A 27,259-nucleotide genomic window follows, 5' to 3' on the forward strand; every position below is an offset into this window, starting at 1 on the left:
TGGCAAAGACTCATGACAAGGGTAGATTCTATACCTTTACTTGTTTCATTATCAAATTATAATTGAACTGTGTGATATGCTTAGAAATTTATAATTTATAATTTTGCAATCTCATCCTTCTGAAGCTCTGGTAATGATATTACAGTCTGTGCAACCAGAATCACACAGGTGAGAATGAGACCACAGCCAGATTATGGAGTTGGGGAGCCAAGAACGAATCCTCCTTACTGAGGTGAAAACAGTAACTGTCTGTTTTTTAGATTTATTCTTTCAAACTAACTGAAAAAGACCCAGATACCCACAAACATAGAATACACAAAGAGTTGAACTTTGACCTAGAAAGAATGATAAATCTTGCCTATATTCTCTGAGGGAGTAAGATTTCCCTGTATGGTATGTGTTACTGCTTTGTTGTTTGTTATTTCGCATTTTAATGTTTTGTTGACATATTTCAAATTGATGTAAAAAGTGCATGCTTCTTTGTGAGGAATTTGCAACAGAAAATTTATTTTCCCTTAACTTATTGCATCGTAAAAGAAGGTGCATAGTCCCAGAAAAATCTGCTAAATTAGGTATATAGCAATTACATCTCAGTTTTATTGCTGTAAGAGAAATAAATATCTGACATGAGTGTAAATTTATAAGATGATATATTTATTATGTAATTTAATAAAAGAAAATATTCCAGCTTACAGATTTGGCCCTTAAGTAAATACTTAACAGCTTGTACCCTTTGTGAGAAGATTCCCTAAGTAGGGAAAATCATTCTCAGAAGACTTTGTTGATGTGGTCGAGTTATATCTATTTTACTTTTAATTTTTTTCTATTAGTTCTTTGAGAATCTCAGACAGTGTCTTTTGAGACCCCCAAGTCACCCCACCTCCAAATCCTCCCAGATCCAATCCTTTCTGACCACCAAACTTTGTGTTCTTATATTTTTTACCCATTAAATCTAATGTGTACTGCCCAAACTTTCTTGAATGTATGGTTAGTGGTTCTCAAACTCCCTAAGTCTGTGACCCTTTAACATGAGTCCTTAAATTGGGGTGACCTCCAGCCATAAATGCATTTTGTTACTACTTTATAACTGTAATTTTGCTACTGCTATGAATCATAATGTAAATATCTGATACACAGGATATCTGGTTTATGACCCACAAAGGGGTCTCCATCCACAGGTTAAGAGCCACTGCCCTAAAAAGTGGTTAACTTACAAAGGGCTGTCCTCTTAGAGGAAACTGACTTTCCTTCTCACAGAAGCTATTAATCATCAATAGCACCTTAGCTGGGAGTGAAACCTTGTGCCCACTCCTCTTGTCTATACTGGGATTTGTTCACAACTGCCCTACAACTGCCCTGCTGCATCCAAGGATGATGCTTCCTTGTGGATATCCATTGCTTCTGGCTCTTACAAGATATCTATCTGCCTGCTCTTCTGCAAGATCCCTGAGCCTTTGGCGAGGGGTGAAGAATATGTGCTTCATTCTCTGCAACTTGACAGGGTGTTGGCCTCTGTGTTAATGATGTTGACTGCTTAAGAAACTTTTCTGATGAGAGTTGAAAAGACAACTAATCTACAGGTTTAACATTAAATTAGGGGTCGATTTCTAGCCTGTTCTCACAAAGCCATCGCTTTTATCTGTTTCAGGATCTAGATTTCTCATCACATCCACGGGAGCCTTGTATATTAAAGATGTACAGAACGAAGATGGGCTGTACAACTACCGCTGCATCACGCGGCACAGATACACAGGGGAGACGAGACAAAGCAACAGCGCGAGACTGTTCGTGTCAGGTAAGAGCATGGTCTCAGGACCACAAACCTCCTGTGCCTCCCCTCTGTTAGTTTCCCAATCTTAGAAGCCTCCCTCCTCCTTCCTGAAGGAAATGTTTCAATTCTAAGGTAACAGATGCACAAATAGAGGAAAGCCACCTCTTCTTCCCTGTTCACCTTTTTGTCTGTAGGCCCAAACTTTGTGGTTTCTTGTCCTAGACTTTGGTGGCAAACTATTTTGATATTATTTTCATGATGGTAGTTGTAAAAATTAAGTTTAGAAGTGGATATAAAGAATGAAAATTGATATCAACCTGAACAGCAAGAGCAAACTCAAGGGAGTTTTCTCAAGGCATGAACACAGAATGACCAGGATGGGAGAGAATGCCCTGTACATGATTTGAGTGGGATTTGTAGATAAGAAAGAGGATGGGTAGCAAGGTTTCCATGAGGGAAGAATGGAGTAAGGAAGCTGTTTCTTAAGATGAGCTATTTTTGAGACTGTAGAAGGAAGGCTGGGTCTATTGTCTATTTTTGTAATTGCTGAGAGTTTGCGGTTGAGGTCAGCTGCTTTTATTTTGTCACCTCTGGGAATAGTACAAATACCTAGCTTCCTGGAACTCTGAGCCCAGGCTGGACCTTGGTGTTAGGAGAGGTAATCATTTTCTTTTACCAGCCTAAGTGAGATAGAATTTAACTGCAGTTTTGATGTATGTTTCTCTGTTGGCTAATGATATATACCTGTTGTCCCTAGTTATTTATTCTTTAGATAAGCATCTGATCACTTTTAAATTGATTATTAGTTGTATTTTTAAAACATTTTAAGTGGTTTTGGTTTGTTTTCCTGGGTTCCTTGTGTATACTGGTCATTGATCCTTTGTTAGACAGATAGTTGGCAAGTATTCCCTCCGATTCAGAGAGCATGGAGAACAAAAGTCTCTTCTCCTACTGTGAGAATGTACCTGAGAAGAGCTACCACAAACAGTGACATGAAAAGTCTTTACAAACTAAGATCAGATCAGCTGTGTGATCCAGCTCCCCCATGTTGTGTGTAGAGACCCAAAGGAAATGACACTGGTATATCATAGCTGAGCATGACCATCTTGATTCCAGAACTGTCTATACTAGCTTGTATGTGAAATCAATTTAGGCCATTAATAGATAAAAACAACAACAACAACAACAAGGAAAATGTGACATACCCAGTACAGTGTTCTAGAGCCATGAAGAGAAATGAGACCCGATTATTTGCAGATCCCATGGGCAGAAATGGGGGCTAGGGTGTTAAGTAAAACAAGCCAAGCAGAGAGAGACAAGACCCTCATGTTCCCATCCATATGTGACCTTTAACAAAATCAACCTGAACATACGCTAGTGATCAGTAGATGATTGAAAAGCAGTGGGAAAGGGCTTGAATTTGATCAGTACCAACTGCATGTGTATATTGAAATATTATACCAAACCCCTAAAATATACACAGTTAATATCTGCTAACCAAAAGTAAATAAGTATAGAATACTTAAAACAAATAAAGAAATAGTATACTAAACCCCTTTATCTTGTGAACTGAATTTTGCTAATTTAATAGCTCTCTCTGCCATTGTTGAGAGGAGATGTGTGGTGTTTCCCTTCCTTCACCAAAAGGTAATCTTCTTAGCTGAGCTGATGACTCTGTCAAAGCATACTGACTCCAGATATTTCCACAAAGCAAGAATCACCAGACAGAGCTCTGACCAGGGTTCAGCCATTTATTAGTTATGAGCAGGATAGAGTTGTCCGTCCTGTTTGAAAGATCTGAGGCAACAGTGGATAAGAGGTTCAGGATTAATGTGTAAAGCCCACACGTGGTTCTCAGTGATCACAAATACTCCCCATCCTTGGCCTTTGACAGTTTCATTTTTCTTCCACAGACCCAGCAAACTCAGCCCCATCCATCCTGGACGGGTTTGACCACCGCAAAGCCATGGCAGGGCAGCGCGTGGAGCTGCCTTGCAAAGCACTTGGGCACCCAGAGCCAGACTACCGCTGGCTGAAGGACAACATGCCCCTGGAACTTTCTGGAAGGTTCCAAAAGACAGTGACTGGGCTGCTCATTGAGAACAGCCGCCCCTCAGACTCAGGCAGCTACGTGTGTGAAGTATCCAATCGATACGGCACTGCCAAGGTGATAGGCCGCCTGTACGTGAAACGTAAGTTGGATGGTAACTGAAGAAAGTGGGATTGGCCACATGGATGGTGTCCTGAAGAAGCTAATTTCCACTGCTCCCCACTTCTTCTGACCTCACAGCATCTGACCTATATCCAAGGTTCTCTGCTGGGAATTTACCTACATGGTTACACAGCCTGGGTTTGCCTTGAGGTTTTCAAGAGGCCACAGTATTAATGCCTTTCCAAGATAGTACCACCCAGCTGTCATTCTTAATGGCCAAACTCTGGAAACAGACAGTGGAGAGGATGGTGTTGGTAAATCAGTGATAGAAGCCAGAAAAATGGTTGATCTTAATCTCTTTCTAGAAGTTACTTTAAATTTCTCAAGGGGACCACTAGTAATAGAAACAGGTTTAAATTATGCAGACACTAAGCTTGGGCCAGTTCCTTCCTTCCTTCCTTCCTTCCTTCCTTCCTTCCTTCCTTCCTTCCTTCCTTCCTTTATTCATTCAATTTTTTCTACATTTATTTATTTTGTATGCTGAGGAAGTACTTATATGCCATAACTCATTTGTAGATGTCAGTACATAACCTGTGAAAATTGGTCCTCTATTTTCATCCTGTAGATCCCAGATCTCAAACTTGGGTGATGAAGCTCTACAGCAAGTGGCTTTAGGTGATGAGCAAATTTAATGGCCCTGTACTGTTTTCTTAGATAATTTTCTTTTCAAATTTCCCGAGATTTCTCTTCATTCCACCCTGGCCACAGACTTGAGGGATGTGCAGAGTATGCTGATCACCTACTGGGGACCAGGAGGGTGTAGCTGTAGAGTGTACTCTGACTTAGTCAAACACCTTCAAATTTACTCATATAGAAGCTAAAACAGAATAAATTGGCCAACCTCACACCAGGAGAGTGCAACAAAACCACAGCCAGAGAAGATGTCCTTCCTTGACAAAACCTACAATTACCTTTTAAATGTATTGAGCTAAGTAGGATAAACATCAAGGTTCTCACCCTTAAGATAGAGGCACTGTGTTAGGATGGTTTTTCCAAACCATTGCCTGTGTATGGAATGGCTGCTTCAGTGTCAACCATAGATAGCTCTGTCTTTACAGTGCCTTAGGTGAATGAGTTTAAATTAAGGACTTAAATGAGCATCTGGAACCATCTATGCTTTTAGAGTCCTTGTGCGCAGGCTAAGGCTGTTGAGCAATGGAAGAATGTCTCCCCACAGCTGTTGAAAAGCTATGTCTCATCTAAGTTAAACAATTTGACATCAGATGACTACCAGAACTATGGCAATAGACTCCAAGTACTTTTCTGCTAACACAGTTCTCTGGGTCCTTGTTCCACACTGAAGTAACTTTATTTCTTAGGCTAGTGTCCAGGGCATCTCAATGAAACTCTGGTCATATGTCCCATTTTTTGCTTTAATATATACGGATGGATCTAAGCTTCTTCAATTCCTTAGAAAACAGTCTTGTGTCAGAGTACAAGTGACCTTGCTTATGTTGCCCCTCCATGTGGAGTCAGTCTCTAGTGTCTAAAGTTTCCCATCTTGCCTCCTCCAGCATAAAGCATTTGCAGACATGTTCCTGCCTGTCTTCAGCTCTGACTCCAGTGTTGTCTCGCTTCCTCTCTCTCTAAAGACATTTCCCACTAGCTGTATTTTGAATAGTATCTGGGGAAAGATGCATGTTCCTACTGTGTTGCTTTTTATAGCTGCAGTTCTCTGCCGCATCCAGAGAAGTCTTTTGGACCTCTCACCAATCCCTCCTTCCTTTGGAAGGTTCATTCAGCCTGTGGAAGATCACATCTTCCATCCCAACTCTGCTCTTGATGGAAAGCGTTCTATTGGGTTCCACGTCCAGAAGCATGCCTGGCCTCTTTTAAGTGACAGATAAGTGTAGATATGAACTTTATGCAAAGTGCTCAGTGACATTTCAACTGTATGGTGTACAAAGCCAGAATAGTGTCACCACAAACTCTGCTTCCCTAATACCATTTCTTGTTAGGAGCACCTTCCCCTCTTACTTCTGTAAGCAAATTTTAAGTCTTGGCTTCTCATTAAGCTGTTTTTTCATTGTCCCAGCCAGGCCAGGTCCTGGACACTGGACCTTCCCTGCTGTCATCTACACCTTTATGAGGCTGACTCCAATATCTGTCTCCACTCCTTTTACAATACCTCCTTGATGACTACCTTATTCCACCCTAGTGTTCATCATCATGTGACCCATCAGGTCTCCTGAAGACATTTAATTGAGTCATCTACTTAGTCAGTAGTCCTCAATTTTCTGTTTGTTTGTAGCATTGGGGTTTAAACCCAGGCTTCTTTCAGTCAGCTATGCTCCCAATCTTGCTGTTAAATCTTATTTTCTGAGACAGAGTCTCACTAAATTGCTCAGGCTAGCCTTGAACTTGTGGTCCTCTTTCCACAACCTCCTGATTATCTGGGATTGCAGGCATGCTTTAGTTGGTTTTATCAAATTATACTCTTTGGGGATGGGACAATAGCTCAGCAGTTATGAGCACCAGCAAGTCTTCTAGAGGACCTGGGTTTAATTCCCAGCACACATGGCAGCTTATATCTATAAATCTAGTTTGGGGGAAATCCAGTGTCTTCATCTGGCCTCCACTGGTACTAGGCATGCATGTAGTGCGCTGACATATATGCAGACAACATATGCATACACATTAAGATTATTTCAAAATATTGAGGCCCCCTTTATAAACTTGTTTCAAATTGCCTTTGCAGTTTGCCTCCCACTTTTATACTTCTAGGAGTTTCTGTTGCATCCAAACCAAATCTGACACTGGCATATCTGTGTTCCATACTCTAATCCCTGTGGTTCCAGCTCTCTGGAACCATCTTTCTGCTCTCTGGTCTCTATTCTAGCCGTTCTTGACATCTGAGGATTTTCTGGACCTTGCTACATATCTGTTATGTCACTTGACCGTAACAATCTTCTAGTTCTTGATTAATTCACAAACTTTGAGAACTGGATACTTTGTACTCTGGGAAGCTGAGACATTGGGAACAAGGCAGATGGGGCTTGTTGGCTCTGTTCATGTGTCAGGTGGATAGACACATCAACTCCTTGAGTAACTATTTCATCTCCTGGCAATGGGAATGACAACAAAATCTCCACAGAAACCTATAAGGAGAGTGTTCAAGAAATGCATGAGGAATATAGAGTTGGGTGGGTTTTTTGGCATATGTTAATTATAGTACAAAATATATGCTCATCTTTGTCTCACCGGTGACTGTAAACCTTGATACCTAATAAATGCTCTGTAGAAGTTGCTCTCTTGAGTTAGGCTTGTGGAATTGGAAACGAGAATTTCAAAGACTTGCTCTGGTGAGCAAACATTTTAATGCAAAACTCTGTTTATGGTCACACATCTGAACCTAGTTCTCTTCTTGGTAACCAGTATTATTGGCCCAAACATACGAATGGACTAAGGCTAGGCCATCAGTGCTCCCCTGGGACAAAGCTGTCAGGGTTTATTTATTTATACTCATGTTCCTGTTACTAACTAGCATATTGGATTTCTTAGTATCTCTAGATCAAAACTACCACGTGTACTCTGAGGAAGAAGTGTAACCAGCATTGTGCTATTTCATATATAGAGAGAAAGAGCCCTAGAGAAAACAGCAAGGAAAATGTTTCCAAGCAAAGTGGTACCCCAAATAACACTGATGTGCTATCCCCAAAACTACTTCCATGGGACCCCCACCCCCCCAAACAACAATGTGGGACCCAAATGAAGAGCCCTGGCAGTTATACCTTGGCTTCTGCAAAAGCCCAATATGTTATTTAAACAGTATCAATACCTTATAATGTTTTACTTTCTTTCTATCTCTTATCTAACTCCTCAGAGCCACTGAAAGCCACCATTAGTCCCAGAAAGGTTAAAAGCAGCGTGGGCAGCCAGGTCTCCTTGTCCTGCAGTGTGACAGGAAACGAAGACCAGGAACTCTCCTGGTACCGAAATGGCGAAATCCTAAACCCTGGAAAAAACGTGAGGATCACAGGACTCAACCACGCAAACCTTATAATGGATCACATGGTCAAGAGTGATGGGGGTGCCTACCAGTGCTTTGTGCGCAAGGACAAGCTATCTGCTCAAGACTATGTCCAGGTGGTCCTTGAAGGTCAGTGGGGAACATTGGAGGGTGCACCCCAAAGAGAATCCAGTGGAGCATAGGACAGGGAGAAAGTAATGCAGACCCACTCGTGGGAGAAGACAGGCCACTTCCTGTCTCTCTATCTAGTGACTCTAACCTCCCTAGACCAGGCAAGGCTGAGGCAGTGTTCCGATGAGAGAGGGTGGGACAGTGTTAACTGAGAAGTGTGGCCTGGAATTGTACGAATGCTTCCTAGTCATATTTAAAGTTACTTGTCAAAAAGATCAGCCTTTGAACCTAGAGCCTTGGGTTCTATTACCAATTCATTATTCTCTAGATGTGTAGATGCAGCAATGCCTTGTTTGAAAGCTGTAGGATACATAAGTAGGATATTTGTTTGGGGTCTACCTGATAGATACATTGTGGGATGTTTAGGGGCATCTCTAGCCTTAGCTCACTTGATGCCTACAGTTAATCCTCCAAGTTGTGACCACATACATACATACATACATACAACACACACACACACACACACACACACACCAAGAAATGTCTCCAGATGATATGGGCAAATATTTTCTGAGCTGGGAGGCATGGACAGAATTAACTCGACACCTGAGAAGAAAGTTGTAATAACCTCAATTTCAATAGAATGTTTATTTGCATGAAAATATGACTTCTGGTTGGTGCCATTTGTCTGTAGCCTGGTCAAAATGTCCCCAGACTTAGGTATGTGGAATTGCCTTGGGGTAGAATAACATGATCTGTTTGCTTTCCTTAATTGGTTACTGAGTACTCAAATCTTCAAGTCCATCCATCATCCAGGGAATGGAGCTGTGACAGGTGACATTTAAGTAAGGCATATATTTATCACCAGATAATTGAAACGGCTCCTGCCTGTGTATTTGTGTGTCTTGATGGGAATAATATCATTAACTATCATTTTAAAATCCATCCAATATCAATGGGTGAAAGTGATGAAATTATTTTTCTATAGCCCAAGGAGAGAATAAGTAAAACCCATTAATACACGTAAGTTTAAATCTGCCCAATGCTAAGGGAATAGTTCCATGATGGAACCTTTAACCTCAGCTAGTTTGTAAGAAGTAGCAAGCTTAGCAGTGATGATGCAAGCATTTCTGCAGACAGTGAGTTTCTTAATGCAGAGGAGAAATGACCTGAAGGCCCAGTCCTTGTGTTAAATGCCTGACACCACTTCGCACATAATAATTAAGAGCAGAAGTAATCAATTTGCATGGATCTGGTTCTGGTAGTCAGGATGCACCCTGGTCCTCCCAGAGTCATTATTTTTAGCTTCTTGCTAAAGGAAGAGTAAAGATTACCTGTCTAGGACCCGTTACCTCGGCAGCTGTCTCAAGTAACTAAGAAAACCTAAAGAGCATATTGATCATCCACAGTGATGTCAAAAGGGCTCCGTTATCAGAATGACAGCTGGGTAGATTACAAAGACACTCAGGTCTCACTGGATGAATGGCGAGTACCCTCATCTCCTCAAACCCAGTCACCTGAATAGAAAGAGATGGGTGTGGGGTGCCGAGCACACACCCCAACTTAGTCTCATGTCAGTTTCTGTTCAGATGAAGAAGATTCGCTTTATTTTTCTTTCTTCAGAAAGGTGATGGTGCTAATGTCACAAAGGAGAGGATGTGTATCTAGTACCTGACGCACAGCTGTACCTGACCAGCACTGCCAGGCAGCTCCCATAGTTCCTGCCATAAGAACTGGATTAAGATAAAAGTATAATAATCTTAGCCTACAGTGGACTCTCCATGAATGTTAATGGGTGGAAACATCTGGGGGCCTTTGCCAGGAGGCTGAAATCCCTAGAACCTCAAAATGGCAGGATTATAATTAAACCAGAATAACTGGGAAACAGAAAATGAAAATGAGGAGTAAGAGGTTCAGGTTCTAGGAGTGAAGAACAGCACCTGTCTGGCAAGCTTGCAAGCACAGGAGATGGGTGACATTTAGGATGGACAAACTTAGTGTAGAGAACTGAGAAAACCCCAGAGCAAACAGAATGGTGAATGGGCACTGGGAGGAAGGGACAGAGAGCTAGAGACTTTCCTCTGAGGACACTTCCAAGGCCAGGTTGCCCTGAAACTAGAAGAAAAGCAAAGTGCCAGAGCCAACAGAGCTGAGGGGCGGGGCACTTACACATCGGGGAGTGGGGCAAGAATACACAAAGGAAAGATACCAGGAGAGAGTCCCCAAGTCTTCATAGAAGACTTGGAAAGCTTGTTTGACGTATGGACTGCTATGTGGATGGAATCTAATTCTATAACTTAAAACACTAGAAATACCCAAAAGAAAACAACAACACCAATTGACAAACAAACTACAGCAAAAGTAGACAACAGATAAAGACTTGGAGGAGAGCCATGTGTCAGGATCAACAGTCAAGGAGTCTTATGCCATTCACTGAAATACTTTTAATGATTTAAAGGAAAGTGTGGCTACAAAGAATGAACACATAAGAAAACCCAATACTTGGGAAGCTGAGACAGGGGATCATGAGTTTGTGGCCACCATGGCTACATAGTGAGACCTTATCTTTAAAAAATGATGTATAGGGTGAGTTTAAAGTTGACATGGAAAAGCTGATATCTTAGAGTGGGAAGTTGATTTACACTGTAAATACAAGAGGCTAAAGGAATGAAAACTAGGGGCTGGAGAGATGACTCAGCAGTTAAGAGTACTGACTTCGCTTCCAGAGGTCCTGAGTTCAATTCCCAGCAGCCACATGGTGGCTCACAACCATCTCTAATGGGATCTGATGCCCTCTTCTGGTGTGTCTGAAGACAGCTACAATATTCATATACATTAAATAAATAATAAAAAAAGAAAGAAAAAAGGAAACATTTATAAAAAAGGAATGAAAACTATTCAAGCTTGGGAAGAGAACAGAGCTGGAAGATTCCTCCCACTCGTTTTGAAGCCTCACTGTGAAGCTACATGGACCAAGCTAAATACACTGCTCAAGGAAGCACAGTAGGCGTGATCTCAGGATATGTCCACATATGCATAGCCAGTTGAGTTCCACAAGGATACAGGATAGTCAATAATAGGTAAAGGAAACATTTTCAATAACCAATTGTCATATGAATAAGTATATATAAAAGCTATTAAGGGACTCAAGCAACATTCAGAGCTGACATAAAAAATTAATTCGATATAAATTTCAGACTCAAATGTATAATGTTAAGCCATAAACATCTTAAAGAATACAGAATTGTTCCTGATTTAGAGCTAGGACAAAAGTATAAGGGGGAACCACAGCCTGGGAGAAACTATTTTAGATACATACACTAACAGATATTCTATATAGTATATGTCTGTCTGGCAGATATCATGGATAATTTGTAAAGCATACCTGATAAATTGATAATTATGTTATTTTACATATATTTACTAACATTCCAAATATATTTTCAAAGTCAGGGCTGGAAAGACAGATCAGCTGTTCAGAACAGCTCTTGCAGAAGACCCAGGCTTAGTACCCAACACCCACATGGTTATTTACCACTGCCCATAACTCCAGTTCTGGGAGATCTGACACATTCTTCTAGCCTCTAAGGACACTATACACATGTGGTATGCATACATACACGCAGGCAAATACTTATACACATGAAGGAAAATGAATAAACCTAAAAGTTCTACAAATTCAAAATTCAAAGTCAGCCTAATTAAAGAATGAGTAAAAAATTTGAGTGACTCTCATCAAATAAAAGACACAAAAATAATGAATAAACACTAAAAACCATAATTTTTCCTAGCGAACATGAAGCCCTAGGTTCAATCCACAGTATAAAACACAATAAAAAACAAAGCAATCATAACCAATCAGCCCACCAACCAACCAAAAATGTTCCCACGGTATTTCTGGTAGAAATGGACAGGATGTACTTAAACACAAGGAGGCATCAGACAGATGTAATATTTGCAACTGGCTCCAAAAAAATGTCCTTCAAGATTATCTCAGTCAAAATATAAAAAATACTCTAGGTTCCTGGTAGTTAAAGAGACTTAGATGTAACGCTGATGGACTGGGGAATGTTTTTTTAAACATTTCAAAGTTCTTTTCTCATCACAGAAGGTAGAAATCTCAAGAGCACTGTGACTTGTGACCAACCAGTACACCTAAGAAACAAATTTGTCTGAGGGCCTCCTCCACCTGTAAAATCTTGAGCTAGCATGAGGAAGTAAGGATTCAGGAACCCGGATGCAGAGAACATGAACAAAAAAGTTAGAGCATTTCTCTCAGTCTCTGTCTTTTTTATTCTAAATGGTCCCCTGTGAGTAATCTCTACAAATACTGAGGGAAAAATAGACAAAGCAGCTTTGGGGTGTGCAAACAACTTGCTTGTGGCTTTGGGGAGGAACATACGTGTCTTGAACTGTAGTCATGGGATCTCTCAGTGTTTAGCATGAGCTCTCGATTACATCATCCTTCCTTCCCATATGACCATAAAGAAAGGGATGTCACCTTGTTCGCATTCATTCATGTCCCATGGAAACTGTTTTCCAAGCGCAAGGCTGTTTGGGACAGTGCTGACAAACAGTGCTCTCTCTCCTGAGCATAAACGGTGAACTTAGCAGAGAATTATCATGTGTATGTACCACGTCCTTTTCTGTTTTGTCTCCCTGCAGATGGAACTCCCAAAATCATTTCTGCCTTTAGCGAGAAAGTGGTGAGCCCGGCAGAGCCAGTGTCACTCGTGTGCAATGTGAAGGGTACACCCTTGCCCACGGTCACCTGGACCCTGGACGATGACCCCATCCTCAAGGGCAGCGGCCACCGCATCAGCCAAATGATCACGTCTGAGGGGAATGTGGTCAGCTACCTGAATATCTCCAGCTCCCAGGTCCGGGATGGGGGTGTCTACCGCTGCACTGCCAACAATTCGGCTGGAGTCGTCCTGTACCAGGCTCGAATAAACGTAAGAGGTGCTTGTCAAATCAGCTCCTCGAACAAACACACACAAATCATTGTAGCGGGATGGGTGCTGCATGCTCTGGGCTGAGCCTTGCAATGCGCAAAGGAGGAGCTGTTCCTCCCTCTCCCTGCCCTCTCCTTCCTACTCAGGAATGGCGCTGATCGGTGGTGTTGAAAATGGCATTTTGGTCTCTGTAGTCAGCTTGTCTATTTTCTGTCCTCTTACATCTATCCACTGAAGCTCTCCTTTCCTGGTTTATGCTCTGCATGCCCTTTCCTCTCTCCGTTTCTCCTATCTCACGACTTCCATGGTAAGCCTTCACATCCATGGTACCTTACTCAAGTCTATAGCACACAGCCACATAACCTTCATCTTCATCATCCGCCAGAGTCACTCAGTTGCTGTTAGCCTTTTCACCAGAAGACCATAGCGGTGCAGAGTAGGCTAGTTACTTTTTTTTTTTTAATTAGTGAATCTGTCTTTTATCTTGTAATTCAAAATGTTCTCATAGACGTAGCTGATGATAAGAAATTTTAACATTCATTACTCATTTGAGAGTAGTAAGAGGAAAAATTAAACTTTTTCTTCATAGTAGAAAAATGCCAAATGCCAAGAAACTGAAACAAACAAAAAAGGTGTGCTTACATAAAAATGATTTATTTTCACCAAAGGAAAGGTGTACCCATTTTTTTTCCAATGAGATGTACCCTTAAATTATTTTCAAGAGTTTTCTTGTGTCTCTCCAGGGCCTGCAAGCATCAGACCAATGAAAAACATCACTGCGATAGCGGGGCGTGACACGTACATCCACTGCCGCGTGATTGGCTATCCTTATTACTCCATCAAGTGGTACAAGAACGCGAACCTGCTTCCTTTCAACCACCGCCAGGTGGCGTTTGAGAACAATGGGACACTGAAACTCTCAGACGTGCAGAAAGAAGTAGATGAGGGCGAGTACACATGTAATGTGCTGGTGCAGCCACAGCTCTCCACCAGCCAGAGTGTCCACGTAACAGTGAAAGGTAATCCTGTCCCCTTACCCACCCCATGCCGCTGCTTTCCAAGCCTGGCTTTTAAGATGGAGCCATCTCAGAATCCGGGTAGAGTTGGGTAGTATGAACACTTGAGAGATGGAGAAGGTGCTAAATGTTGTCTATAGGATCCTGGGTCCTCACAGGATTCGAACTTGATGCCACTTTCTCTGATGGTTGAAGTGTTCAGAAGGTACACTATTGGCTTGGCTATCTGGTTTTCTATCAGATTGCTTTAGAACATATATCTTTCTCCCTCTGAAGACTCCATCCGTGAGCTCTTTAGATCCCAAGAGGAAGAGATTTTTGACAGTAGACAAGGACTTCAGGTCCGAGTTCTCATCTTGAGTGGACAGAAGAGCTATGGTTATCAGCTCTCCAGTCTTGCTGACTAAGTTAGCCATTGCCTCATGTCATAGACAACCCTGGCTTCCAACTGCCAGGGTAATCTCTGAGGTTTTGGCAATACAACCTCAAATTCCTTTGCCCGCAAGCAATAAATTGTTGGGTCCACCAAGGACACACAGCAGATGCTTTGGGAGCCATTTTTTTTCTTCTCAAGTCAAGTTTCTTCAGTGAAGAATAACATGAAGGTTTGCATCAATGTAATATACTTTACATGCAATATACCATAAAGAAGGTTCTGACGTGTTTTAAAACAGCTTGCAGATGGTGTGAAATACCCTCCAGGCTGAGCTGCCTCTCTGAGCTGTCAAGACTTCTCGCAGTGTGCTAGGAATTGTCTTTTAGTGTCCCAGTAGCAAAGCTATGAACATTTCACATGGATCTACCCAACCTCCTTTACCTCAAAACATACCAGATTTACTTTTATTCTAAAAAAAAATCTAAAAATACATTTAATCATGCAAAATGTTCCTTCATTATGAAATAAGTCATGCTATTAGATACTTGTATCTAGGCATTTTTAATCTTTCTCAAATTGTTCCATACCTTAATTTTTCTGAAATGACTTTAAATCTTTGTTAAAACCTTGATGAATGCAAGGTCCTTTTCTGGTGCTGCTCCATCACTTGTGAGGTATCTGTGTCCTGCTGGCCACCAACCCTGAGCACTGGATGTGACAGTGACTGAGATTGTGAGCTTGCCTTTGAGCTCTCCTTCTCATCAGGAGAGACAGAATCAAACAAGACACATAATCAGTCACTAGATACCTGAGCACGTGACGACTGTGCAGAAAATTAAGTCACAGCAGTATCGTAAGGGCGTGTTGCCATGGAGACGTGGAAGTCACATCACTGAATGTTTTTACTTTGCTGTCTTAAGATGCAACACACCTTTAGATGAATGTTTCAGCCACGTACCAGCTTTTGACTGCCTGAGCATTTGCAGATGACTGGCTCATTGAGATGTGAGGCTCTTTTGGATACTAATACAATTCGTCATATATCACCAAAGCATCACATAATTAGTGTCACATGATCTCTTGGGCACTGGAACTTGAGTTTTGTTATTTGTGGCATCATCCATTGTGATCCCAGAAGTTGACGACTTCCCATTTCTCTCTTCCAACATAGTCTGCCAGATACACAGGTCTGTGTGGCTATCATTTCAGGGAGCCATTCTGGGTAGAAACAGTTTTCATGAGCAAAGCAGCTAGGGGCTTGAATTCCCACAGCCTTGGTGCTCTCCCTGGGGATGACTGTCCTCTCACACTACTTGGGACTCTGGCCATTTTTCCAACAAGCAATCAAACAAAACCAACTTAGATCCAGAAACAAAGCCCTCGGGGCAGATGGTAGGGACTCCTTGGTGACACTGTTGAGTCTCAGTGTCACTACTTTAGTTGATACTGAGGCTCCAGTGTCTCATCCACCACAGTGATGGCAATAGTTGCAAATAAGGCAAAGAGACAGGAAGCTAACATCTCACCATTGTAATGGAAGAGGCTTTCTTCTTGTGAACACCCTCACGTGTGCACAATTATCACCAGAGATCTGTAAGCTACACTTGAAAATGCTCAAAATCACTTATAATGTGGCTAGCTCCTAACTACCCATCCTGTGGTTGAGTTCTAATGATTGATCTAATGGTTAATCATTATGAAGTTAGGTCTAACCTTCTCATTGGTCTTTGATTACCATTAAGATTTTTTTTCTTGAAGAGCACCTGATGGGAATATGACCATTTAGATATAAACAGATATAAATGTTTTAATACTAAATTTCAGATACACAAATTTAAACAAGGGCCAATGAACAAATAACGTTTAGTCTTAAAGATTGCACATACACACATAGACATTCACATAAGTAAACAGAGGTACAAACATACAAAGGCACACAGACAGACACACAGAAATACATATACACAAAGACACAAATACACAGAGACATACACACAGACAGACACACACACACACACAATTTCCTTGGGAAATGGGGTCTGACTCAGTCAATTCCTATAAAAGCAAGCCATTTCTTACCTTGTTTGAAGGATACTCATCCAAGACATTGAATATTTAGCTGTATAAGTAGTTGTGCATATGCATGTTATATGCATGTGTACATGTGTGTTTACATACATGAATGTATGCACATATATTTAGAGGACATTAGGGGAAAAGAATATTTTTCACTATATTTTTTTAAAATAATAGTTATGGCCCTTGAGCTTATTTTGTTGCATATGTCTGATTATTTGGGAGGAAAACCCCTCAACAACTGATTCAAACAACCTATCAGTTACTGATCATGACTAACGCTAAGTTGTTTTGAAATATGGTCAACACTTAGTAGTGGGGTTGTGCTGGTTTCCGATGCACGGGTAGAAGGAAAGATCAGGACTCTTATTTTATCTTGTTCAGTTTTACATGTAGCACATCTCAAAGCATTTTCTTCCCCTGAATCAGTATCTTCCTGGACTTGAACGCTGCTTGACTGAGTGTTCTAATTGCTGTAGACCAACAGTGCCAAGAAAGTTAATTGCCTGCTAGATTTTAAAAAAAAAAGTCACCTTCTATTTATATTGATATAAAGCTTCATAGTTTACAAAACACTTTCCTATGTGTCATCTTAATTAGTGCTCACAGTGACTCTGTCATGGAGTTGAAACATAATCAGAGGATCAAAAGAAAGGAACGGAGTGTAGCCAAGGCTGTCGACTCCAGCACAACCCATGGGATGTCTTTCCGCAGTCACTCATGCTGAGTGGGGAAGTCTGGATTGGAGCAGTGAGCAATGAAGTCAAAGGGTCTCTGAAGGAGCTCCCATGAATTCCAAGAATGGTGCTTTCTAAAAACATAGAACCTGAAATCCTAGCACTAAAGAGGCTGAGGCAGGAAGGTGGGGCTGTGAGTCAAAGGCCAGCCTGGTTTATAAAGTGAGACCCTGTTTCAAAACAACAGCAACAAAAACCGACTGAAAACAAACTGGGGCCTGATCTGAGATGAAATTAAATTACAGTGGAGACATAATTAGTAAATAAATAGGTCAACATTTGCTGTGCAAACATGAGGACCTGAGTTTGAGTCCCTGTCACCCATGTAAGTATCTTGGCATGGGGGCACACACCAATAATGCAACCCTAGCATTTTAGGGTAGAAACAGGAGGATCATTGGAACTTGCTGCCTGTCCACGTTGCTCCATGTTTGTCGAGAGAGACATTGCCTCAAGGGGATAAGATATAAAGTGATAGAGTAAGACATTCGACATATTCTGGCTTCCTTGTGCACACACATGTGCACATATACCATATAGACATCACACACACACACACATACACACAACTCACTTTCACTATCAACAGCACCAAGCCTGGTATGGTAGTAAATTCTTATCATTGCAATACTTAGGAGACAGGAGCATTGAGATACAGATAGAAGTCAAAGCCAGCCTGGGCTGCATAACAAGACCCTGTTTAAAAGCAAAACAGTGTTGAGAGTAGATCTTCACCTTTCCATCTATTGGTAAGCAGCTGGGATGTCACCTTCTAATGGTGATAGTCTTTAAGACCTCCTGGCAACTGTGGTCATGTGTCTCTGGCCCAGAAATATCTTTGGCAGGTTGTCTTCAAGATCTCTGATAGTACTCTTTGGTTGGTGGGAAATGTAAATAAATACAATATTCAATAAAATATAGATCTCTGATGGTTGCTCATTTGCTGTCCCACCCTGAACATCATCAACTGCCACAAGTGTCCAGACTCTGCTCTGTTGACCTGAAACTCTTCTCTCGACAGCTACCACCATCTTCTGCAGTTTGCTATCTCTCTTGTTTCTAGAGAGACTCATAGTATCTTTTACAGAAAGTCCAGCATTTTCAGATTATTTTATGCTTTCAGTCCTGTTTGCAGAGGTCATTTATGTGTGACCAAAAAATAATATCTGTTAAGCGTCTTCATTGATTTCCCAACAGCTAGTTAGGGAATGTATTATTTCTGTTATAGCCAATAGAGAAGAGACAGTGAGGGATAGCAACATGCAGGTTACACATTCAATGTGTGTCCTGTGGTAATTTAGTGTCACAAGCGTGGATTTACATTTGCCTTTAAATCAGTACTATGGTGGGGTCTAAGAAGGCTGATGGGATTGTCAAGATCCCATTCTCTAACTCCACAGGGAAAGGTTTCTGTCCAGTGGGTTTGAGTGAATGGTTATAGTTCCTCAGCTCCTGTGGAGGTCTTCTCAGAGCACCAGCACCGATGTGTTTTGGTCACTGTAGGTTGTTGGAGCCACTCTCGGAGTGCAGTTCACATACCCCCCTTAGCATGACTTCCTCCTAAAGGCTGGTTTACTGCCCATCCTCCTCCTCTGTTCTAGAAGAGAAAGCAGGTGTCTTTCAGGGGAACACATGAACGAATGTTTCATTAAAAACATTTCCAAGTACTTTCCCTTAGATAGAGACAAAGGAAACACATATACTATTCACTATCATGTCAAAACACACAGGTCTTCAATTCAGTAGAAATTTGTTAATGTAGGAGAAATGTGTTTCAATATTTGGTATGCTTGCTGAACAGAACTTTTAAGGAAGCAGTCAGTGATGATAAAGGAAGACATTAAATGAGTAAAATTATGTTTTTCTTGTAAAAGCAATAATTAATTTCTGCAAATATGGACATACACATACATGTGTATACACAGGCCTATATTCATATGTTTACATACACTCTGGGAAACATTCATATAGTACTGATCATCATGTTAAGGTGAGGATATATTACTTTTTTGTTTTTTGAAGATTTATTTTACTCTTAATTGTATGTGTGTATGCATCTGTGTGCATGCCTTGTGTGTGTTTGTGTGTGTATGTGTGTATGTATGTGTGTTTGCATTTGAATATGAGTGCCAACTAAGGCTGAGGCCTCAAATTCCCCTGGAGCTGGGGATTGCAGGCAATTGTGAACCATCTGGCATAGGTAATAAGAACTGAATTTAAGTCCTCCGCAAGAGCAATTGGTACTTTTAGCCACTGAGCCATCTCTCCTGTCCCTAATAATGATATTTTAAATCAGAATAAAAAACTTTTTCAAGTATTCAAAATCATGTAGTATATACATAAAATTAATGCCAAATAAAGTAATTATCCAAATATATGTCCATTTTTTTTCTAAGGAAACAAGAAAAAAATCTCAAACATGTCAAAACTGTGTTCCCCTCCACAGCATCTTTCCTTTTCTGTTCTGGAGAAAGTTAACAAGGTATTGTTTGCTCAGGTATAGAAGGGCCCAACTGAAAGAGAGCTTGCTCACATGGTGATTGTTCTTCCGTCATAGTCCAAAATGAGTAAAAGCAACAAAGGTAGAAAGATGCGGCACCCACAGGCAGCATTACAAAACTACCGGGATGGTTACTAATGAATATATATGTTCACTTTTACGTATCCTCTTGTAGGCTGATTCTCTGGGAAGTTAGCTCTCAGAGAGATATGTACAAACCTTGCTCAAGGGAGAAACATGATTTAAATACACCCCTAAATTTCTTTAAATACACCCCCAAATCCTACTTCATTCAGTCATGAATATCTCTGAGGAAAGCAGGGATTATTGACATCGCAGACTCTACATGGTTTGACTATTGGAAGTGTACCAAGACACAATGTTAAGGAAATCCTACAACTCAACCCCCAAGGACTTCAGCACCAAGCTCCAGGAACTGTGTCTCCTCTTTCCCCAGCCCTCACCAGCTATCCCCACAGCAGGTAGAACTTCAGGATGCCCTGGCGGCTCTCACTGTCCTTGCTTTTTCTAGGTCAACATCTGAGTGTCATTTAATATAAGTTCATTGTGAAGCCCAAGGGCAACTCAGAGTGAGAGGCCGAACACAGGGCCAAGCTTCTGTCAGTGTGCTTCAGTCTGAGTTCTTCTGGCTGCAATATTCTTTTTGTTTGCATCTCACATCCTAAATCCTGGCCTGGTGCCCTTGCTCCTGGAGCAAGGCAGACCCCACCCACAGTCTAACTCACTGTGAGACTGTTCCAGCTGCTGGCCAGCGGTCAGGAGAAACTTAGGGATGATATGAGTGCTCTAGCAACTTGAGCAGGACCATGTGTTGGTACCATTTCCCTCATGGCTGGGAAGAACCAAGAGTTAAATTGCCCTATGTGTCTGTTCCTATTTATATCCTGACTATGACGTCTCAGACATATGAACCTCCTTCTCTATTTTAAGGCATTCTTAAGGACATCGGAGTGGCTCACAACTCAAGAGGATAAACCAGTGTCTGCCACCATCCCTAAGAATCTTCTTCCAAAAATCATTATATAGTTAAAACGTGTAAGATACTTATTCCACAAAATGTAGGAAATTAAAAAGAGAGGAAGTTGGTTTATTTCCCCTTTTTTTTCTGGGTGATTCTACACAAACCACAAAATTATATGGGCATCAACAGGATGTGATCTACAGAAACTTTTGAACTGCAGGTTCCTGTAGTGAGTAGAGACTCAGCTGCATCTGAGATGCCGCGTTCTAATGAGTCATATTCTACAGGTAGAGAGAGTTAAAGCATGACGAGCCTCTCTGTGAACAGCCTGGGGCTAGTGTCTTGGCTGCAAGCCCAGCAGGTCAGTAGCCTCATGCTGTTCATGTTGTAACTACAGTTGGCATGTGCATGGCCAGTGGCCAGTGGCCAGTGAGATGTCTGGGTAATTCCTCACCAGGTCTCATGAGGGCATGGCCTTTCAGACAGCATGTCATTGGGACTGAACTCTGATAGGCTGTTCACAGTTATTGCCTCCTTATGCTGTACAGAATTAGAAGATAGAGGTGATTTTGGAAGATGCAGTTCTCCCAAAAGGAGGCGGGGTGTTAAAGGACAGAGTAGGGTGCTAAAGAAATAGCACAGTTGATAAAGTAATTGCTGCACAAGAATAGAACTGAGTCCAGACCCTCAGAACTTGGCACAGCAGTAATCCCAGCATGAGGAAGCAGAGACAGGAAGACCCCTGGGTCTTGCTAACCAGCCAGTCTGGATGACTTGGTGAACTCCAAGTTTAATGATATACCCTGTCTCAAACAAACTAGAGAATGATTGAAAAAGACACTTCTTCACACACATGTGCTTCCACCACCACACATATTGCACATACACACAAACACATGTACACACAGAAATATGCACACATACAAACACATGCACACACACAAACACATCAATCACACACAGAAATAAACACCATGCACATATATGCTGCACACACAAAGTATGAAGAAAATATTTTGGAGAATGAGAAGAAATAACTTATTATATTAAGCAGGAGAAGGAAATATGAAGAAGAGGGCTGAAAAGAGAGAGATCTATTTCTGTATCCTAGAAGATTTAAAAGGCAAAGGTCTTCATGTGCTCAGTTCAGATCTCAGCAGCACAAAATTGTGGGTGTTAGGACCAGCACCTGTAACCCTGTGTTTGGGATGGGTGGATTCTAAGTCTCAGTGGCCAGTCACTCTAGCCAAAATGGTAAGTCCTTGGTTTATTGAGAGACCCTGTCTCAAAATTGATGGAGAGAAGCCATTGAACTAAGGCTTCCTGATACCAATATCTGGCTTCCACACTGTTCACAAGGGTGAGTACACCCACTCTCCACACCACTCTGAAACCATGGGATGAGATAATATTGCTAATTGCCTGTACTCAACACATGATCTTTCATTAATATACCAATCTCCTTTTTAGGCAGAATATAGTTTTAATTGTTGAGGGTAAAATACAGAAATGAATCAACCTGATTTAATATTCCTAGTGCCAGTTTAGAAGGAAGAAGAGCGGAATCTGGCATTTGCAATAGTGGGAGGCTCTCAGCCCCGTAGAGAAAGGCCCCTGCCATCCTAAATACACAAACCTGGTAATAGATGACATTTAGCAGTTATTTACATACTTCTTGCAGAAAGGTTATGTCAAAACCCAGTGTATATCACACTCAGAATCCCCACTCCTGTAATATTGCCAGCTTTTTCCTGTCAGCTGGATTGGGAGCTTTACTTCATATTTAAAAGGATATTCTGAACTAGTTGAATAGTCAGAATATCTTGATTGTCTGGTTCAACATTTTAAAAAGTTGTTATAAGAGATGTGGCATTATTATTATCATTATCATCATCATTGTCATTATTATTATTATTAATTATTATTACTTGGTTCCATTACAAGGGACACCTGAGTCTTGTGCCTCTGCATTGAGTCTCAGAGAGAATGTTCAATGTTTTGTCATCTAACATGTAACTTTAACTGAAGCAAGAGACCGCATGGGTGGTGTAGGTAGTTAATTGGTCCAGGCATTTAATCTGCTTTAAAAAGAAGGCCCATTCTAATGTGGCAGGTGATCAGCACAATATCAGATGCAAACGTGACCTCAATGCCATCTGGGGAAGGACATTCCCCCTACTCATTGCTTCTTTAATCATACAACTTTGTAGGTTAACTATTTCAGGCATGTTCATTTTCTATAAATACATTAAATTTTAAATAGGAGTTCTTACCTTTTTAAATATACTAACCATGATGTTTAATTCAGTCTCCACCATATTGTATGATGTTTTTACATTAGAAACAGAAAAAACTAACTATGGGGACACTATGTTCCTGTACAATGCCCCTGTACAGCGCTCCAGTACAGCACTCCCATACGGTGCTCCAGAACAGTGCTCCCCAATACCAGACACATTATTGTTGGCATTGGTGTTCTGGAGTTTTTAATTTTATTATTTTATATTTTATTCTGTATAGATGATCGTTTCTTCATGTCTACATGTCTACCATACCTGTGCCTGGTGAACATGAAGGTCATAAGAAAGTTAATTGGTCCAGGTATTTAGTCTGCTTTTAAGAAGAGGCCCATTCTAACTAATGTGGCAGGTGACCAGCACAATATCAGATGCAAACATGACTGTGATGCTTTAAACTTTTTTGGATGGTTTTGAGCCAGTACATGGGTGCTGAGGACTGAACCTCGTCAAGAGTGCCCAATGCTCTTAACCACGAGTCATCTCTCCAGTTGTAGTACTGGTTCTCAGTGTGTTGAATGCATACGTCATCAGCAGTGTGGCTTCAAGTCCATGCCTGTCATTACTTACAAAACTGTAGCTGTGTCCCTTGTAATTTCATGTGTTGATAAAGTATTTTAGATTTTTGGAAAGCATTCAATGTTGGGGTAGGGGTGGCCAGAGAAGGATGTTGGCTATCTTGGCCTTGAGATAGGGTCTTTACTACTGAGCCTGGATTAGCCAGGCAGCCAGGAAACCCTAGCAATCCCCATTCTCTACTGTTAGGAAATAGTATACACATGTCATTTTTCTGTCTTAGAACTCTCCCAATATAAGGGATCATTGCTATGTTTTACAATTATTGACAGCTTATATTCTAAACTTGTTTCATCATTAAATAGTTATATTAAAACCCCTTCCTTGGGCTGGGGAGATGTCTTAGTAAGTAAAGTGCTTATCTTGCTAGCATGAGTTCAATCCCACTATATACATGAACTAGACCAAGTACAGGTATGTGCATTACTAATGCCAACACTGGGGAGTTGGAGATAGGCAGGTCACTGAGGATCTCTAGCCAGCCCAGCCTGATATATTTGGTGAACTCCAGACCAAAGGGGGACCTTGTATCTAAACAGAAGAGATGCTTCTGAGGAACAACAGCCTAGATTGCTCTCCTGCCAATGTGCACACATGCTTTCACAAGTGTACATACACACACAGACACCACACATACACATATATACCACATACACATATATGTACATCACACACACACCACATACACATATATGCACATCACACATACACACCACACATACATACATACATACATACATACATACATACCACACACATACACACATATATACACATGCATACATACACACATAACATATACACACACATGCCACATACACACATATACACATCACATACACCACATACACACATATACACATCACACACACCACATACACATATATGCACCAATGTATAGACATACACACATTCCACATATATACAAACATACACCACACGCACACACATAAACACACACAAGTTCAAATGCCTTACTTTCCATGTTGGACATGGGGAATGGAAATTAAATGTGTGTGTACATATATATGTATTATGCACATATGTGTGTGCATATATATGTATTGTACACATGTGTGTGTGTGTAAATTTTCTTTCCATGAAAACCCATAGGGAGATTTAATTCTTTCATTGTGTTTTTATTGTTGGTTTTTCTCCTTTTAAGGATACATGATCTGAATCAAATGCTTTAAAACTCACTTAGATGCTACCTAGTTATTACTGATCCACTAATATCCACTGAGTGGTAATCACTGAGCCAACTAATTAAGGACTCCAGCTTTGGTGGTCATTTTATATATAGTAGAACCAAGGGCCATAAACTGGTTAAATGCAGATCTTAAGCAAGGCTGCGTGTGAAACTATTCAGCCTAGTTCCGAAGCTCTTACCTTGGAGAACTGATCTGCTATTCTGACAGCAAGCACCAAGGCAGTAAGGTGCCTGCCATGTTTGTCTAATTATGGTAATCACCAGGGTTCTGTGTGTAAAAAATCAAGGATGAATAGTGTAATCGTTTATTTCACAAAGCATTAAATCCAGTCACTGTTAATACTGTTTGCACATGTAGTAAACATTTATACCAACTGGGGCAAGATGTGAAGAAATACAAATCTCCTTGGCCTATCACCATATTACCCAGCTGGTTGCTGATGTGCCTTGTCACGTCTCACCTGTCCCATTCTGCATCCTCCTGAGGCTCTGTCCTTAGCGTCAGGGTCAGATCAGCTCTTTGTAGAGCCAAAGCGGTGACCCCATATTGAGAGCTGTGGTGCTTTGGGCATTGGCTGTGTGCAATGTTTGTTTCTAAATTTCTCTGGTTAAGATGAAACTCAAGCCTCCTCAAGACTAGTCCTTCAAGCTCTGGGCTGTGTTTGCCATCCAGACTTCTTTGGCAGCTGCTTCTGAGAGCATGTAGTAGCAACAGTAATAATGTCAAGTCCCCAAGTAGCCACAACCCTGCTGAGTTGCTATCTGCTGCCTATGTCTTCATGAGTACTGCACTTGGCAGAGGCCCATTCTCTGTGGTTATTGCTGGGCTCAGTGCATACAACGTTGGCCAAGCACATGACAAGTACTTGCTGAACACTTCATTAAGTGAATGAATGATTGAGTACATGGTTCTGTGCTTAGTCTTCTCAGCTGTGTCTCTTACAACTCCTTCAAGTTGATAACAGATCTGATTCTATAGTGGATTAATGGCCCTATGGATATCAGCTTGGTGTTTGATTCTCTTTCTGTCAGTTCATCTGGGATAATGTCTTTTTTACCACAAGTTGCTTTGAGCTTTGGAATCAATTTTGCATCATATGTTATTTCCAAACCAAAAAAAGTGGGTTTTTTTCTTTTAAAAAAAAGGGGGGGAAGACATGCAAAAAATACAATAACAACTAGCAATATATGCACCAACCTTAGCCTGATGCAAATGCCTTAGCCCTCCTAAAAAGAGAAACTCATTCCAAGTCCAAGTGCAACGTAACACATTAGAGGCTCAGTTTCTACATCTACAGTGAGGTCACGAATAGTAATTACCCATAACGCTAACATAGACCGTGCATTAATAACCCGCCCACTCCTAGGGTTCCAACTTGACTCCTTTGCCTCTATTTTGACTAGTCTATGATGTAAAGAGTTACCAAGGTCATCAGAGAAGGACCCAAGGAAGTATTGTCTTGAAGCAAGACGACTAAGAGCAGTTTGTAGAGGAATTAAATTATGAAAGAACCCTCTAAACTGTTTAGTCTCTGATCGGCAAGACTGACAGCTCTATTAGCAGCACAGTCCAAAAACTCAGGTACTTGTCATGGGTCCCTTCATAAATTAAAATGCGAGCTACAGAACTTGCAAAATTAAGGGGTGTGGATCACCCCAACTGCCTAAGATGAGAAGCTGTGGTTCACAGTTATTACCAGTTAGTCATGTGGATGAGCTTAGTGCTGACACTGGAACCCACAGTCCTCTGCACACTCTTGGGGAACGGCTGAAGAAAAAGAGGCACATGTAAAACACCAGCCACTCATTATTGCCTTTGTTCTGTCATCTTTTCCTTTCTAGTCCCACCTTTCATCCAACCTTTTGAGTTCCCAAGATTCTCCATTGGACAGCGGGTCTTCATCCCATGTGTGGTGGTCTCAGGGGACTTACCCATCACCATCACCTGGCAGAAGGATGGCCGGCCGATTCCAGCAAGCCTTGGGGTAACCATTGACAACATAGACTTCACCAGCTCCCTGAGGATCTCCAACCTCTCTCTGATGCACAACGGGAATTACACCTGCATCGCACGGAACGAGGCAGCGGCTGTGGAACACCAGAGTCAGCTGATTGTGAGAGGTGAGTGGACAGATGTATCCCACTTGGTGGTATTCAGTGATGGTGCATGGCTTGAAATTCTGAGAAAAGCATCAGGATCAGAAATTCACTCTTCCCCCACTTAAAAAGAATCACAACTACAGAAGTTAAGAATGAGTTCCTCTAAACACTAAAACAATCTTATGTTTGTCTAATCTCTAATATGTCCAACATATTAGATATATTTGCTTAGAAACATACAAGGGAAGACTGGGGGGGGTCTGAGGAAAGAGGGCTTCTGCTGAACATGTAAGTCTTTAAGAAGAAAATTTTGTTAGTCTTCATTTTGTTATATTTATATGGTATACAGCTTTTAGTCATGTATCATATC

General features: G+C 41.2%; 1 protein-coding gene across 1 annotated transcript in view; it reads left to right on the plus strand.

Annotated features, from left to right (window-relative positions):
• Positions 1-27,259, plus strand: part of Dscam (DS cell adhesion molecule) — a 479,658-nt gene that overhangs the window by 236,377 nt on the left and 216,022 nt on the right. The window contains exons 4-9 of the mRNA XM_028752551.1: positions 1,649-1,795; positions 3,685-3,963; positions 7,807-8,082; positions 12,730-13,026; positions 13,763-14,038; positions 26,632-26,910. Coding sequence (XP_028608384.1) covers positions 1,649-1,795; positions 3,685-3,963; positions 7,807-8,082; positions 12,730-13,026; positions 13,763-14,038; positions 26,632-26,910 — 1,554 coding nt within the window. The remainder of the gene's footprint in view (positions 1-1,648; positions 1,796-3,684; positions 3,964-7,806; positions 8,083-12,729; positions 13,027-13,762; positions 14,039-26,631; positions 26,911-27,259) is intronic.

This window comes from Grammomys surdaster, unplaced genomic scaffold (assembly GCF_004785775.1).
Source record: "Grammomys surdaster isolate TR1022 unplaced genomic scaffold, NIH_TR_1.0 125925, whole genome shotgun sequence".
In the NCBI taxonomy this organism is placed as follows: domain Eukaryota; kingdom Metazoa; phylum Chordata; class Mammalia; order Rodentia; family Muridae; genus Grammomys; species Grammomys surdaster.